Here is a 15,415-nt window from a genome sequence, read left to right as displayed (position 1 = left end):
GTCTGGCATCAAGAGCCATTTCCAACAAAATTTGTTTGAAATAAATCCGCCTTCAAGCATGGAATCTACATTGACTATCAGTTTCCCTGTAGGCGCTAATGTTAAGGGATTTGAACTGTTCAAAATTGAACGTAAAATTGTTTAAATCAAAAAGATATTTTATGTACAAGTTTTTCATCAAAAGCTTTTTCCTACAAAGTTTGTTTGAAGCAAATTCGCCTCACAGTTCAGAATTGCCTTGAATTTTCCCATAGATGCTAATGTTAAGTTTTTTTGAACTGTTCAAAATTGAACAAAAAATAGTTCAAATCAAAAAGTGAAATATGGGAATGAGATGTCCTCGCCGAGTTCTTTCTAACAAAAAAAAGTTTTTCCGAATTGGACAATTCATTCAAAAGTTCAAAGGGGGGGGGGCAGACAGACCGACGAACCGACAAACATTTTCCCCCATCTCAATACCCTACTTTCCAATTTTTAATTTTTCAATATTTATTTAATTATTTTATTTATTTGTGACTTTTTTTGTTTTTCGTGAAATTTTTACGATGCATTAAGCCTTCTTTCATGCTTATTTCTTCTTTTTCTGACTTTTACTTGGAAAGTAGGCTAAAAATGAGCATAAATACATTTATGCATAATTTATAGCCTATGTCACTCAGTAAGAACACACCTTTCATGTAGTGAAAGAATTTTTCAAATAGGTGCAATGGTTCTGGAGATTACCTCGAACATATAAACACAGAAAAATCCGCTCTCTCTCTCTCTTTATAATATTAGTATAGATGTTAAACCAATGTTTGACTTAACAAAATCTTGTGCATTTTGGTCACCTCTTCTAAATTCATTTGAATATTCTTTGCACCTTTTTAAAATTCTGTTGGAGTAAGAATTTTTTTTTTGAACAGATCTATGCTTGGTTGAAATGTACATCGAAGTGAAATTTATTAATAGTTTCAATTGTAGCTTACACTGAAGCTTGAACAGCCGAAAAATTAAGGTTAGCTGATTGAAGATGTTTTCATAGATTAAGCATTGTTCAAAAACTCTTCGCAATACAAACAAAACGAATAAAAATTCATATGAAGACATGTTAAAGGACATTAGCTTCTTCATTATTAAAAAAGTTGTTTTCCCAAATCACTGCTTTGAAATTATTGAGAAGGGTTTTTATGGTTTAAAAGACCATCTTGTGTTGCATCTTATAGACCCTCTTGTACCACCTTGAGATTGCATTGTTAAAAGCCCTACAGAAAAGACATTTGTTAATGTGAGATTTTTTTTATAAAAATAGTCTGTATTTTTAAGATGTATCTAGAAAGCGTACTTTGCATTGAGCAGTGGAAATGTGTTTCTAGCAGAAGGAAGTGATGAACACTCATTAAATAGACACACTTAAAATTTAAGCGTAACAATGAACATAAAAAACCAAGGCATTTTTAGTGAAAATCATGCAGCCACACCACTGCATGGGTCTCTCATAACTGTCGTTACACAGAGCACACAAGGATGAAATATTTAACCTATATGAGGTTTAAGTCTTAATTAAAATTAACCATGATTCTTCATCAGTTTTTTTCTGTTCTGAGAAGGCCGGTAAATGCTTGATGAATTTATAATTATTTAAAAAACTGAAAACACTTGCTCCTGTCTGAAAATGTGTCGAGTTTCTTCAACCATTACGGAGAACCAGCACGATTCTCTTTTCATGAACATTGGTTTGTGATTTACGTAAATTGAAATGGCTCGTTTTTTATCATTCCTCTCAAAAAAATTTGGTGTGCGACCGCCCCCTTTTGACCCCCTATTTGCCGCCCCTGTGTACAGGTCTTTTATACTAAGTTTCATCCGGGAAGATCAATTGGAAATATTTGCTTGCCCATGCATTGGAATGTTAATAAGTACATACGGACATCGCTGAAAGAAACTGTTCAAAACTTATTCAATGGGGATTAAAATGTATGTTGTTATTGAAATTTGCATTTAGGAATTTTCGGTGAGCATAATACCCCCCCCCCCCCCCCCCCAAGATTATGATGAAGAATGACATATTCAAAAGGGATTTGTGGATATATCCCTCTTCCGAATCCCAAAATGTTTCTCTTTTGACTGTAGAAAACAACTGAACCCCTCCAAAATGTTTTCCTGGCTGTGCCAGTGGTGAAAAAAGTGTCTGGATTTGGTTATTATGGTAACCGTACTTGTAGGCAATATTCAGAGTGAAGTAAGATTGACATGCTTTTGCGAATGGTAGGAAAAAACCTTCCCCGCAAAAATACAGTTTTGCCAAAGTGACAAAAATAGATGTGTGATAGTTACCAGGATTGTGCTGTAGTAGCTTTATTTTTAATTATTTTATTTTTATATGATGGTATTAATACTGTTAAACTTATAATATTCAAAGCATCATAGCAACAGTAATCTAAATGTCAAGTTTGTACTGTTTTGAGGAATTGCTTTTTTAATTAATACTTTGTCTTGCAGAACATAAGATAGTGTAAAATTACAGTAGACTCATGTCTGATAGGTACAGGAAACTTTGAGATGTAATGTATCTGAACACCCTCTTATGTGAACATGTTTTGATGGTCCCAGGAAGCATATATGCATTAATTCCGTCTCCCTCTATAATAAACACCCTGATAATCTGAAAACATTTTTTGGTCCCATGAGTATTCAGAATAGAGAGTCTACTGTATCAACACTAAACTAAATCACTGACTTTGGTTTAAACTATTAAACAATCGTCATAACTATTAACAAATTCTTATCTTTTAGTTAAATTTTAACAGAGAATTATCACTTTCGCTAGGCTATCAGAATAATAGACATTGGAAGAGAAAAACTGATTAATATATAATAGAAATATGAAAAAAAAAAGGAAAACTCACGTTGAACATTAACTTTGTTAATAAAAATTACACATAAAGTAATTCCAGCTGATTCGTATTCAACTGAATTCTCTACGTCAGAAGATATTTTACATTTTTTGATGTCGCCTATTTTTAATATTTTTTGAGTTTTGTTCAAGCATTACTTTAGATTGTTTAAATCATCAAATAAATATTTATGGAAAATGTAGTTAAATCTCAATTCTCTGTTTGGATTTTTGTCTCAATTGGATTATGTACAAAAATATACTGTTTTTTAGTGCATTTTAAGTCCTGCTGATTTTCTAATTTTTGCTGTTTTTTCCAGTTTTTGCCACTGTCCTGGCAAAAATGCCAACCCTAGAGTGAAGATTTTGTATAGAGAATATTATAATTTTTTTTTTCATATTATTACTTTTAAATTAAATATATTGCTTTATTGCTTTTTTTTTCCGTTTTGTCTGCCAAATAGGTGCATACTGAATTTATATGTATGTTTTTATTGAAACTGGTTTTCATTTATTTCTTACCCTTAATTCATTAATCAAGTACTTAACTATTTAAAGTTATTGGGAAAAACGTTATACCATACGCAGAGAACTGATACCCGTTTTTCTAGAAAAGTGTGCTGATATGATTTTGAGAACTGGAAAATATCTAAATGTTATTAGGCAGTGTGGTAAGGTATTATTGTTACATATTTTGATTATTTTTGAATCAAAAGCTTTTGAATTTTTATGTAACCGACCCTACAAATCTTGTCTACTGCCATTTGTTTTTTCTTTGTGTGTCTAAGCCCAACTTGATTTTTCTTTCTTTTCCCCTAATTTGTCTTCCTAGCTTTCATCATTTTGCTTTACCTCCTTTTTTTCTTTCTTTTGTTTTATAATAAATTGCTGACCTGGCTGCTTTAAAAGAATTTTTGGAAATGTTTAAAATTGCACTTGTAACGTATCAAATAAAGAACTATCTGCTTTTGCATTCAAATTGTAGTTAATAATAAATTCCGTTTGAAAAAGAGAAAAGCATAAAGAAATGATTCCAACAGATTATTTAATTATTATTGAAAAATAAGCAAGACAGCAGATTTGAAAAACATTTCTTAAAAAAAGAAAAAATAACTCTTGCTGACTTGGATGGTTTAATACATAACAAATCATAAAATCAACCACTAAGTCACTATAGAATGCTTGATGATGTGCTCATCATTACAAAAAAAGTATTAAAGTGAAGGATAGAATTTTCACATAAATGGTTATGTGAACAAAAAAAAAAAAAAAAATACTTTCTCAGTACTGACGAAGCACATTAGTTTGAAGCAAGTCAAACAGTTTCCAAATTGATGAGAGTGACTGTATGAAGCTTATGGCTTTGTTCCATTGTTGATAAATAATTTTGTATCAATCATCAAAATCAAGTTATGCAAACGTGAGAAAGAAAGAGTAGTTGCGTTTCTATAAATGCCTGCCTAGGGCCTAATTACCCTTCAATCCAACAAGGCTGTGGACTAGGGTAGAGTGAAAAAAACGAAATTGAGAAATAAGTTAAACCTGTATGTGGAAAAGTTGCCTCTTACCAAGTCTATTTATCATACAAAATTTCAGCTAAATCAAACAATATCTTTAGCTACGTGAAATACACCGCCAGCTCAGTCATTTCCAGCCGAGGACTGCAGTTTCGTACTTATTAGCACTCATCAGCACGGCATAGGAAAGTGACTGAGCTGGAGATGGAAAATCCTCTTAAGGAAGCCAAGAGTGCCAAACAAATTGGTAGCTAATAAAGAATTAGCTCAGACCAGACAAGTGACCGAAACAATGGTTCGGTTCTACTCGAACATTGAAGGCGAGGCATGGTATATTCAGTAAGTTACCGCCCGTTAGCCAGGGCTAAGGCAGAAATTCATGAAATACACCGCCAACTCAGTCATTTCCAGCCGATGACTGCAGTTTCGTGCTTATTAGCACTCATCAGCCCGGCATAGGAAAGTTTGTTTGGCACTCTTGGCTTCCTTAAGAGGATTTTCCATCTCCAGCTCAGTCACTTTCCTATGCCGGGCTGATGAGTGCTAATAAGTACGAAACTGCAGTCCTCGGCTGGAAATGACTGAGTTGGCGGTGTATTTCACGTATTTCTGCTTTAGCCCTGGCTAATGGGCGGTAATTTACTGAAAATATCTTTAACTGCCCATTTGAGGTTCAATTTTAAGTATTTAGCCTCATTTTTAACCAAAGTCGCAAAAACGAGCTGACAAAATATAATTATCTCCATTTTAAATTTACGAATGGTTGAAACTAAACTCTGGAGTATTAAATACTTAATGTATAGTTGAATGACCTATGGGTAGTTGCGAAATGGCCTTCAAATGTGCATCAAGAGCACACATTGCATATGCTGTCTCAGCTCTGGTTTTTCCTTTCTTTGCGTTCACCGCTATCAACTGGGTTCTTTGCTCTAGTTTGTTGTTTTTCTTACTTAAAATATTCGATTTAGTTTGAATTATTTCAAACTATTAAGTTATAACTTCAAATGTAAATGAAGAGGCTGTTTTTACATACAAACAGTTTGGGGAAAAAAAACACACACACACACAATTACAAGTCAAGATTTTTCTTCACCAAAGTAAATGAGAAAGTATTCACTTCCAATAATACACGATGAATTAGGTTTCATTTTATAGAGTATGTACACTAAAATAACATATTCTGTTGAAACTTTCACGTTATCTGATGGGCATTTTCTTGAAATATATACCCAAAGAACTATATTAGCATGTTGTTAACCTTCTGCAATGACTGTATTCTTTCTTAACTCTAAATTATTACTTCAGATGTAAATGAAGACACTGTTGTTACATGTAAACAACCTGAAAGGAAGAAAAGCGATTTCAGTATTTTTTTTTTCCATTTATTATTTTTTAAATTAAATGTCTGAAGTATTTCTTCTTTTTATTGCTCGTGAGATTGATTACTAACATTTGTGCCCTACTAAGTGCCTTATTCCTGGCAGATTTGATGCTTTTTATTGACACCCAAGCAGTTTCAGAAATTGTTCGTATCCCAGACTGTAGGTTTGTTCTTTTGTGTATGTGTGCGGGGGAGGGGGGGTTCAATTTTCAGCATGATTACCTCTCCTTAATGTGGTAGTCTGTATCTGCCCCTGTCCGATATATCAGACTCAACTATTATAAATGCTGCTTTAAAAGATATGAGAATAATTACTAAAGAAGAGTAAGTCAAGGGGTAGTCGATCGTAGCAAAATCAAAAGGCAAAGAAGAAAAAACCATTGACTTGAAAAGGAAAATGAAAAATAACACTCTTCAGCAGAATATGATGTAATTTGACAATCGAAGAGGCAATACTTTGCTTTAAATTAAGGACTGAAAAAATAAAGCTAGAAAGACAACATAAGACCAAGTAGTTTTACTTTACTGTTATAACCTGTAACAAAGTATGATGTACCGTACCCTCCTACGTCTGGTAGCTCTCATAAGATTAAGATAAGCATAACAGCATTTTGAAAGAAAAATACAGTCGACGCTCATTATAACGACCACACATTATAAAGACCATTCCATTATAACGACCAGTGGTAAAAGCCCGAACTTTGTCCCTATGAACTTAACGTTAATTTGCTTTCGGTATAACGACCGTTCTGTATCTTCTAATCCAATACAACGACCGAATTCAGCGGGCACTATTTCCGATGTTTTTCCAATAAAGCAAATTTGTAGCTTGAAATGATCTTGATAACTGTTTACAGACAGCTGCATGTAGTCTTCAGTGTTCAATCCAACTTTGAGAGGGGGTGGGAGTACTACTCAAAACAGCACAGAAAAAATAAAGGGGGTATAAAGTGAAATTTCCGGACTCCGAAGTAAAAGGGGTTGACACATTTTATGTTAGTTTGGTGTTTGATCACGTGGTTTTTAAGATCTTGGCAGTTTTGCATCTCTCTGAAGCAGCATGGAATGAAGTCTCAGAAAAGACCCTCAAAAATTGCTTTCATCATGTTGATTTTGAAAAGCAAAAGGAATTGGAATCTACTGCTGAAATGCAAAAGCAACTTGCTGAAGTCAGGCAATCCAAGATGAAAATTTCGATGAAGAAGATGAAATGCTGTAAAATGTTTTTAAGAAAATGAAACTGGATGAAGAGTTAAACTAAAACAATTATGCTAACATCAATTCTGATTTAGCATGTGTTGAGCATCTGTCAGAAGATGAACTATTTCTCGATACTGTGCACAAAAATTAATTGATTGTATCATGATCAGATGAAGAAGGAATTGAGACCAAAGTTTCTAGTGTGAAAAGTTTTGAATGTTCAAGGGAATTTTAAATGTTCTTTCAAAAGCACACTACTTATCATCTATAACTGAAATGGAAAATTGTGTTTTGCAAAAATCATGTGCGTTAAAAAGGCAAACAAGTGTTTCTGATTTTATCTTCAGAAAATAAATGATTTTTAAGTAAACGATTTTTTAAATATGTAATCAGTTTTTTCCCATATTTTCTACTTTAAAATCGGTCATAATATTTTACACCCATTATTTTTTAAAAAATGTCTATGATAAAAAATACTTTAATGATTTAACTGGAATCTTTGAAAAAATGCAAACTTTATTAGAGCAACATAACATGTGTGATGAATGTATATATGTTTTTTAACTTCTACCTCTTATAACGACCACCCATTATAAAGACCTTTTTCTCTGGGACGGAGATGGTCGTTATATCGAGCGTCGACTGTATTGATATTTCTAAGTTACGAACTATGAGTTAAGTGCAAACAGTGATAAATACATGTTTTTGAAAATGGAGTTATAAGGAAAATTGAGATTTACATTGGACATTCGTTGCAGTGGTTTATTTGTTAGTAACATACAAATGAATAACCGTTACGCCACATACTATAACATTATGATGGAAAAACAGCTGGGCCAAAGAGATATTGTTTAGAAATTGGGGACAAACTAGAGTAATCTGAAAAGATGACTGTGGTAAACTTTGTACAGATCAATGGTATGTCTACGAAATATGGAATGTAATTTCGAATGGAGATATTTCAATCAGTTCGTTAAGAAAGAATACAGTCATTGCAGAAGGCTAAGGACAGCTAATAGATCGTTTCGGTTATATATTTCAAGAAAATGCCCATCAGAGAATGAAAGTTTCAACAGAATATGTTATAAGAGTATACTTTGTTATAGTAAACCTAAATCATCACGTATTATTGGAAGTGAATACTTTTAAAGTTTAATAGAATAACGTATAGTCATGTCAAGAAAACATTATATTGGTCAATGCCGGCCAGCAATAGAAAACGCATGAGAGAACTGAGCCCTCAAGAGCTTTAAAAGGGAAAAAATAGCTAAACTCGATAACTATGTTTAAGAATTTAAAATTACTTTAATAAATTTGAATGGAATTTAGCTGCGTTTATAAAAATTGACGCTTATCTCATTTACTTTGGTGAAGAAAAATCTTGACTTGTAATTATGTTTTTTTTTTCAAACTGTTTATATGTAAAAACAGCCTTTTCATTTACATTTGAAGTTATAACTTAATAGTTTGAAATAATTCAAACTAAATAGAATATTTTAAGTAAGAAAAACAACAAACTAGAACAAAGAACCCAGTTGATAGCGGTGAACGCAAAGAAAGTACAAACGAGAGCTGAGACTGCATATGCAATGTGCGCTCTTGATGCACATTTGAAGGTCATTTTGCAATTACCCCTAGGTCATTCAACTAAATATACATTAAGTATTTAATTCTCTAGAGTTCAGTTTCAACCATTCGTAGATTTAAAATGGAGATAATTATATTTCGTTAGCTCATTTTCCCGAGTTTGGTGAAAAATGAGGCTAAATACTTAAAATTGAGCCTCAAATGGGCAGCTAAAGATATTGTTTGATTTATCTAAAATTTTGTATGATAAATAGGCTTGGCAAGAGGCAACTTTTCCACATGCAGGCTTAACTTATTTCTTAATTTCGTTTTTTTCACTCCACCCTACTGTGGACTTAGGCCTCACAGATAACTAAAATTGTTTAAGTTCTAATGTTTTATTCACGAAAAAGAAAAATTAAGATTTTTTTCCTTTTGTAATTTTCTTCTGCTTACCTTAACACTAGTAAGATGGTCATTTTGACCGCTGTTATTTATGCTTCCGGTTTTGTTTACTTTTCTCTTATCAGATATGTGCACTATGGATTTTCTGTTAGTTATCCGGGTGAATAGCATTCTTTTGTAATTAGTGGGTTTGAGTAGCATCTGCTGGTCAGGTGCAGTTCTTTGAACCGTTAGGAAAATGGAAAAACACCTTTTGGTTACATGCTTCTTTTTTTCTGCTGTTATAGCAGGGGCAAAGTTGAGAAAGGTGATTTTGGATAGCATGGGACTGGACACATAATATTCTTTTAGTTTTGAAAAGAGATTAATTTATAACAGGTGGATTCTGAAAACGTGTGCTGGAATTATTTTGTGCACCAAAACATGTGTTTGTCTTGAAACATAGGCGTTTGTTTCCTTCGATGTTCTTGAAAGGTCCAGTCTAATTATTCTCTTTATGGTGTCACGATTTACCGTTGGAAAGCAAAACTTATCAGAAAATGAATTCCTGCAACTGTTGCAGGATTTGTCTGAAATTGATTCTGGTTTGGATGCATAGTCTGAATTATCTGAGGAGGAATGCATTCCTAGCAATGAAAATAATATACTTTCATCAGTTGATTGCGATAATTTTTCTAAACTTAGCATTGCACAAAAAGATGATGATAAAGTTTCTACCTGAGAGAAAAAACAAAAACGATGTCAAATGAAATAATGCAGAAATAAAACTATGACTACTTGTTCTGATTGCAAAAAAAAAAAAAAAATGTGGCTCGTGTACATGGAAAGTGATAAAGATGATTATTTGCAAATATAGTAAAGAAGAGTAACGTAAGTATATTACGATATTTATGCATTTAAGAAATGAATCACATGAAAAGTTGAAAATACTTGTTAGTGATTACATGCTTAGAAAATGTCCTCTGTTTTGTAAAAATTTAATCTTCCGCAATATCATTTACTTACTGTATATATGCTTTTCAGTTGAGAGAACATAAAATTAAATTTAAAAAAAAAGCTGTCTCAGAATAATTTACAGGTAATATTACGATTAAATTGTTAAATGACTTTATGATGTATCAAAACAAATCTTTTATATGATTAAAAATCCCGAAAATAAATCTTTTTCACATTTTTAAGTATATCGGTCAAAATGACCGCTTCTAGTCTTTCTAGGTATATGGAAAACCTCGTCCTTCTAGTGTTAAAGGGTAGGAATCAAGAGTGTATCCAGCTCAACATGGAAGGAGGGCAGACCCGTCATTTGGCTAATCAGGAGGCAGTACCCCCATTTTGAAAACAATGTAGTTGTTCATTTAAGTGTATATATATTTTGTTGTTTTATCCAAAAGAGTTGCATTGAGGATATAACGTTTGCTCCCCCCCCCCCCTAATCAGCTCAGAAAATTCTAAACTGACAGGCATGGGTTAAGCACTTTTCTAAACTTAAGCTTTTTTTTTTCGGTGTATGTAGTATTGGGCTTCTTGTATAATGTTAACCTAACTAAGCACCAGTAACTTTCTCTTTTCAATGAACTTCCAAAGAAATATACACTTTCAAAATAAGTCATGAAGCTAATCGAGCCGAACTCATTGATAATTTAGAAATTGAAGCAACTGCCAATTAAGAGAGAGAGAGAAAGGATGGGAGGGGGGAGAAGTTTTAATATTTTCAATTCTTCAGGGGGCCAGCTGCTCTCCCATGAACTCCTCTACACACATCAGTGGTTGGAATGCTCTGTACCCCAACAAAAATATTTTGAGCCATTGGTTGAGCACTGCAGCACTCGACTCTCGTGGTTCCCTGTTGTAAGGTTTGACTAGAGGGCCATGAAAAAGTGTTATGCCTAAAACTCTCAATATCTCAGTCTTTGTGCATGCCTAAAATATAAAGCTAGTCTAGTCTTTTTTTTTTTTTTTTTGAAAAAATGCAATTAGTTTATTTTCATTTTTTAGGAAAAACTATTAATTACCCAAATGCAAAGCCCATAACCTACAGTGTAAGGGCAAGCCAGTATGTAGAATGCATTGAACCAGCTTATCATTTTGCTAGCAAGAAACTACTTGACCTTCTGATGGATGATGCAGACTTAAAAGGACGATTGCTGTAAGCGAGTTTCAAGTTTTTGCTGTTATCTTTTCGTGTTTAATACATGTTTCACTATAAGCTTTTTTCCCCCCGATATTAGGTCAGTAAAGCATTACTTTCTCTTGGATCAAGGGGATTTCATTGTGCAATTCATGGACATGGCAGAAGAAGAGTTGCAAAAGGACATTGATGATGTCATGCCAACCAGACTAGACTCTCTCTTGGAACTAGCGCTTCGTACTAGTGTCGTTAATGAAGATAAATACAAAGATGATGTCAGGTTGTTTAGAAAAAAAATTAGTTAGTTAATATAAATTTTAAATTTTTTGTTACTTGTAAATCGGTTTTTGTTGGGAAAAATTTAAACTCAACCATTTTGTTGCAATAAGAGTTGAGGAAAGTAACTTTAAAAATGCGAAAAGTTTGAACTAGAAAACCCACTATAGCCCTAGTTTACTTGTAAGCTACAAAAAAAGGCAATTTTATGTATATAATTATTTTAATTGACCATTATTTTTTATGGTAGAGTAAAAAATTGCTTATTTCTGACTTAAACAGTTTATCAGGAAAATTATTGATCATACAAAATCCACTATCCCTTTAAATACAATCACAAAAGTTTTCAAAGAACCGATCTGTTTTTAATTTTACCTAAATGTACCCAATGTGTCATTCAGTTTTTTGGGAGATAATGACTCATTGGGATTTTTTGTTGAATCATTTTAAAAGAGAATAAAAGTTGAATTCTCATTTTCTTCTTCATACTGAAGGTTGAGTTGCAAACTGCATATCAGTTTAAAGCATTGTTTTATCCAATGTTTGTCAGTGTCGAATGAATTTTTAAATTAGGTGAGGTTTAAATAAGACTACTCAGGATTTTTATTGCAGTTGCAGCATGCAATAAGGAAGTAGAATCATATAGAAGAAAAAAATTTGTCAATATTTATCAGCCAACATTTCTATCACTTTTTTTTTTTAATTTTAATGCTACAGTCATTTATTTGTAGTATTTGTAGTATTTATCTATTGTTGATGTACTCTTTTTTAAAAAGTTTTTATTTATATTTTTTATTTTATTTTTTATTTATTTACTTTTTATTATTTTTTTAGAGTGGAATTACTACCACATGATCTACTAACTCAGATGTTCAAAATATTACAGATACCACCAGATAAGGAAAATGGTAAGTTAAATGTTTTGTATATGTGTAATGGAAAATTAAAAAAAAAAATGTGCAGCAAAATACAAAATGAAATTAATCAACCAGAAAACAAATTGTTGTACAGTTCACTTTAACTGCAATTCACAATGTTTGAAAAAGTTGCTATGATGAACAACTAATAAAGAGCCAAATTTCACAGGAAAGCTTTAGTAAGCTTCAATTGAACTGTGAATTATAATACGTTCTTCTTTCAGAACAGGTTTTCTGTAATTTGGCCCTATGTATAAAAAAATAATAAGATGTAAAATATCATTTAATGTTTGGGAAAAAATCAATCATAAATTTAAATTTAATAATTTTCTGATTCATTTTTGTAAATAGTTTACAAAGAAAATTAATTTTCTAAAAATTAATTAAAATAATTAATCAGAAGTTTAACAAACTGTAAATCATAAGATTATGTGTATATAAAAAACAGTGGAGCACCTTTTATGCGTTCTTGAAGGGACTGTATAAAAAAAAAATTATAATAGGTACTTTAATGTGTATTAGACTCTGCAGGGACCAATTTAAAAAACGTATAATTGATAAAACCTGTAAAATAGAAATGTATAAATGGTACTTCACTGTATATATATTTTTTTATGAGGATAATGCATTGTGAATTTCTAAAAAAAATTTCTTTTTAATGTTATAATATTGCAATGTTAAAAAATTATTGAGTATATTATCTAGAGAATATTGTTTTGTGTTTAAGGTTTCATATATTTATCATCCGTGAGTTTTGTTTCTATATTGAACGAAGAAATCAACACCTTGCATTTCACGTTTTTTAGATGGTGACATGTCTGAAAATATGGTTTTATCTGGGTTGCAGGCTTTTGCTTTTGCTTATGAAGTTAAATGGCCTCTGTCTTTAGTTATAAATGGAAAGGTAATGTAAGTTTTTCTTCTGAATATGAAAGTGCTTATATATATCAAATTTATCTTCAATTTGCTTCATCTGTTTTCATTAAATTCGAGAACATTTTCCCACAACTTATAAGAACTAGTACATATAAGAACTAGTTGCAAATATTCATTTTTGCTTGAGAGCTTTCCACAGGGCCTGTCATATGACCGTCACCAATTTCTTTTTTTTTTTTTTGAAAAAATTACAATCGTTATAACTGAGGGACTTATGAAATATCCCAAAGGGATTTTGCAAGAAAAAAAAAATTTCTTCAGTTACTGCCTACTAAAATTCTGCACAAAATCCGCTATTTTGGGAAAAAACAGCAAAACACTTGATTTGAAATGGACACTATTTCAAAATTATTTAACCTATTTGAATAATTCTTTTTTCTAAAAAGAAATAAGGACCCCTACATCATCTAGACATCGTTTTTGAAAATTTAGTTAGGATTTTTTGATAATAAAGAAAAAATATTTACAATTATTACAATTTAAACTAGGTCCATGTTGTTAGAAAAGTCAAAAGCAAAAAATTCAATGTAAACATAGATTCAAAAACTGCCATAATCAAAATCTACAACATTTATGCTCATAAATTTTTCTTTAAGCACAGATGTAGGGCTCAAAATATTTTCCGTCTTGAACACATCACCAAATTTGCACCCATTGGAATGTTATAGTACTTTGTTATATTAATGATGAATTAATACATCACAAAAATATAGTACATAACTTTTTGGTTATTTTCAATAATAAATGTACAATATTACTATGGTTGATATAATTTTTATATTGAAATACCCTAGTAAAAAAATAAATATGGAAAATATCAAAATATCATGATAGTTTCAAAATAAATATTGGATATATATTTTGATATATATCATATATATATCAACTGATATAGATCAGCGAACCCTGTTAATAATAAACAGAAATGTAGCTTCTTGAAGGATTTGTTACCTGTTCTCTTTTTGTTTTCCTTTGTTGTGTAGTAAGCTGAACAATTTTTCATGTATTCATTCAAAGGCACTGAAAAAACTGTACTTAAAAAAAATACTTGTACTGTTTCACAGTACAAATTTTCCTAACTCCCATTCAGAAGTTAGGATTTCTGACATTTCACAAAAGACACAAAATAGATGAGCATTTTATATTTTGTATTGGCATAAAATAAATATACAACCATTACCGTATTTTCGGGAATAAGCGCCGCAGTTTCCATAAGCGCGCACCCAACATTAAACAACTTAAAAGCACAATCAGTAGTAAAGAAAGCTGGATTAAATGTAACTAAAAAATATTTTATTGTTTCTCGTTAGTATTTTTAATTAACGATAATGAAATTTTTTTTAAATCCCCTTTTTGCACTTTTTGCCTTCGGCACCCCTCGATTAGCCATCACTTTCGATGGTTAATTTATCTGATTTCCAATGGCAAATGCATCTCTCGTCAATGCCAAACTCTTTGGCAGCAAGATGATTTCTAATTGCTTCTGCCTCTATTACCTGAAACTTAAAGGCAGCAGTATAACTTTTTAATTGCTTAAGAGCCATTTCAAAAGCAACTCTGTGAAAAAAAAACTCCAGAAAAAAAAAAGCCAAGAACGCAGGAATGACAGCAAAAGATGCAACGCGACAATGTGAGTGGATAATAAAGTTAGAGCTAGGAGACAAGTTTTCAATTAGGTTGCTTGATCGAGCAACCTACTTTTGTTTGGGGAGGGGAGATTAAATTCCCTTTACAAAACTAGAGATCCATCCCCCTCCCTTACTAGTATTTTTGCTGCCTCCTCTCCCTGACCCTTTGCTCGGACACGATAAGGCTTGTTCGCCCGCATGGATCGGCGTTTCTCTCCTCAGTGAAACACGTGCAATCGCTGACTCACCTTCTCTCCTCCCTCTTTGCTTTACTGGTCGCCCAAGGTCAAAGGATTTCTTGACCCCTTCGCTCCTACGTGATAAAACTTGCTCGTCCACGTGGTTCAGCATTTCTCTCCTCAGTGAAACATGTGCAATCGCTGACTCACCTTCCCTCCACCCTCTTTGCTTTATTTGTCGCCCAAGGTCTAAGGATTTTGCAAAATGAGAGGAAACAAGACTATCCACTGCACCCCTTATATGCGCTGCACCAGCAATTGTTTTACTTTTTTCTTGTATGTGCTGCGGCGCTTATTCCCGAAGACACGGTAATTTAATAGGCTTTCCCATGTATTTGCTATTCGGC

General features: G+C 32.3%; 1 protein-coding gene across 1 annotated transcript in view; it reads left to right on the top strand.

The window, feature by feature from the left end:
* LOC129227501 (gamma-tubulin complex component 2-like) overlaps positions 1-15,415 on the top strand; it is a gene marked incomplete at its 5' end in the record, with an annotated part of 53,808 nt that overhangs the window by 27,421 nt on the left and 10,972 nt on the right. The window contains 5 exon segments of the mRNA XM_054862076.1: positions 3,434-3,546; positions 10,940-11,090; positions 11,173-11,352; positions 12,183-12,256; positions 13,072-13,169. Of these exon segments, the coding sequence (XP_054718051.1) occupies positions 3,434-3,546; positions 10,940-11,090; positions 11,173-11,352; positions 12,183-12,256; positions 13,072-13,169 (616 nt within the window).

This window comes from Uloborus diversus, chromosome 8 (genome assembly GCF_026930045.1).
Source record: "Uloborus diversus isolate 005 chromosome 8, Udiv.v.3.1, whole genome shotgun sequence".
Lineage (NCBI taxonomy): Eukaryota > Metazoa > Arthropoda > Arachnida > Araneae > Uloboridae > Uloborus > Uloborus diversus.
This window is presented reverse-complemented; position numbering and strand designations above follow the sequence as displayed.